This window comes from Chiloscyllium plagiosum, unplaced genomic scaffold, assembly GCF_004010195.1.
Source record: "Chiloscyllium plagiosum isolate BGI_BamShark_2017 unplaced genomic scaffold, ASM401019v2 scaf_13502, whole genome shotgun sequence".
Lineage (NCBI taxonomy): Eukaryota > Metazoa > Chordata > Chondrichthyes > Orectolobiformes > Hemiscylliidae > Chiloscyllium > Chiloscyllium plagiosum.
Genome location: NW_025211900.1, coordinates 76 through 680, shown reverse-complemented (window position 1 = coordinate 680; position 605 = coordinate 76). Strand labels below are relative to the sequence as shown.

Genomic DNA, 605 nt, shown 5'->3' with positions numbered 1-605 from the left:
GGGGGGGGGGGGGGGGGATAAAGGGTTACCTTGGGGCTTCGATCCACATTGAATTCCACCTTGCTGTCTGACATGCTTGTACTATGCTGTGTTCTGCTACTGCTGGAGCTGGTGCCGGGCTGAGCGCCGAGCCGCTGCGGGAACAATACAAAGATGGCTCGAGTCGCGAGTGCGGGGCTGGCGGCGGCGGCTCGCGCATTTACACAGCACCCGCCTCCCGGAGCCAGCTCGCGCGCACGTGACAGCCGCCGCGCCGTCCCATTGGACCGGCCCGCCCCAGCTCGCCTTTCCATTGGTCCGCCTTCTCCACCGCCCCGACACGCCGCCATCATTCCGGCCAGAATCCGCCCGCCGCGCCCGACACCAGAAACCAACACGATACATTCACACCGAGCTGCATCACCCCGCTTTCAGTCGGAGGCATGGCGCCGAGACCCGACGCCTCCATTTGGGTGTCGGCACGTGGGGATTGGCGGGGGGGCGGGGCCACGTTCAGCATCAGCCCACACTTCACTGATTGGTCAATCTGCCCAGCTTCTATATATGGGGGTGGTATGACATCATCGGTCTGTAATTGGTTGGTGGCGGGTCTATCAAATGATGTC

At 63.1% G+C, this 605-nt stretch overlaps 1 protein-coding gene across 1 annotated transcript in view; it reads right to left on the bottom strand.

Moving 5' to 3' along the window:
- The window catches only part of LOC122547183 (prothymosin alpha-A-like), a 4,831-nt gene extending 4,479 nt beyond the window's left edge, over positions 1-352 (bottom strand). Inside the window, exon 1 of the mRNA XM_043685789.1 lies at positions 30-352. Coding sequence (XP_043541724.1) covers positions 30-332 — 303 coding nt within the window. The 5' untranslated portion in view covers positions 333-352. The remainder of the gene's footprint in view (positions 1-29) is intronic.
- Between the last annotated feature and the right edge of the window lie 253 nt (positions 353-605).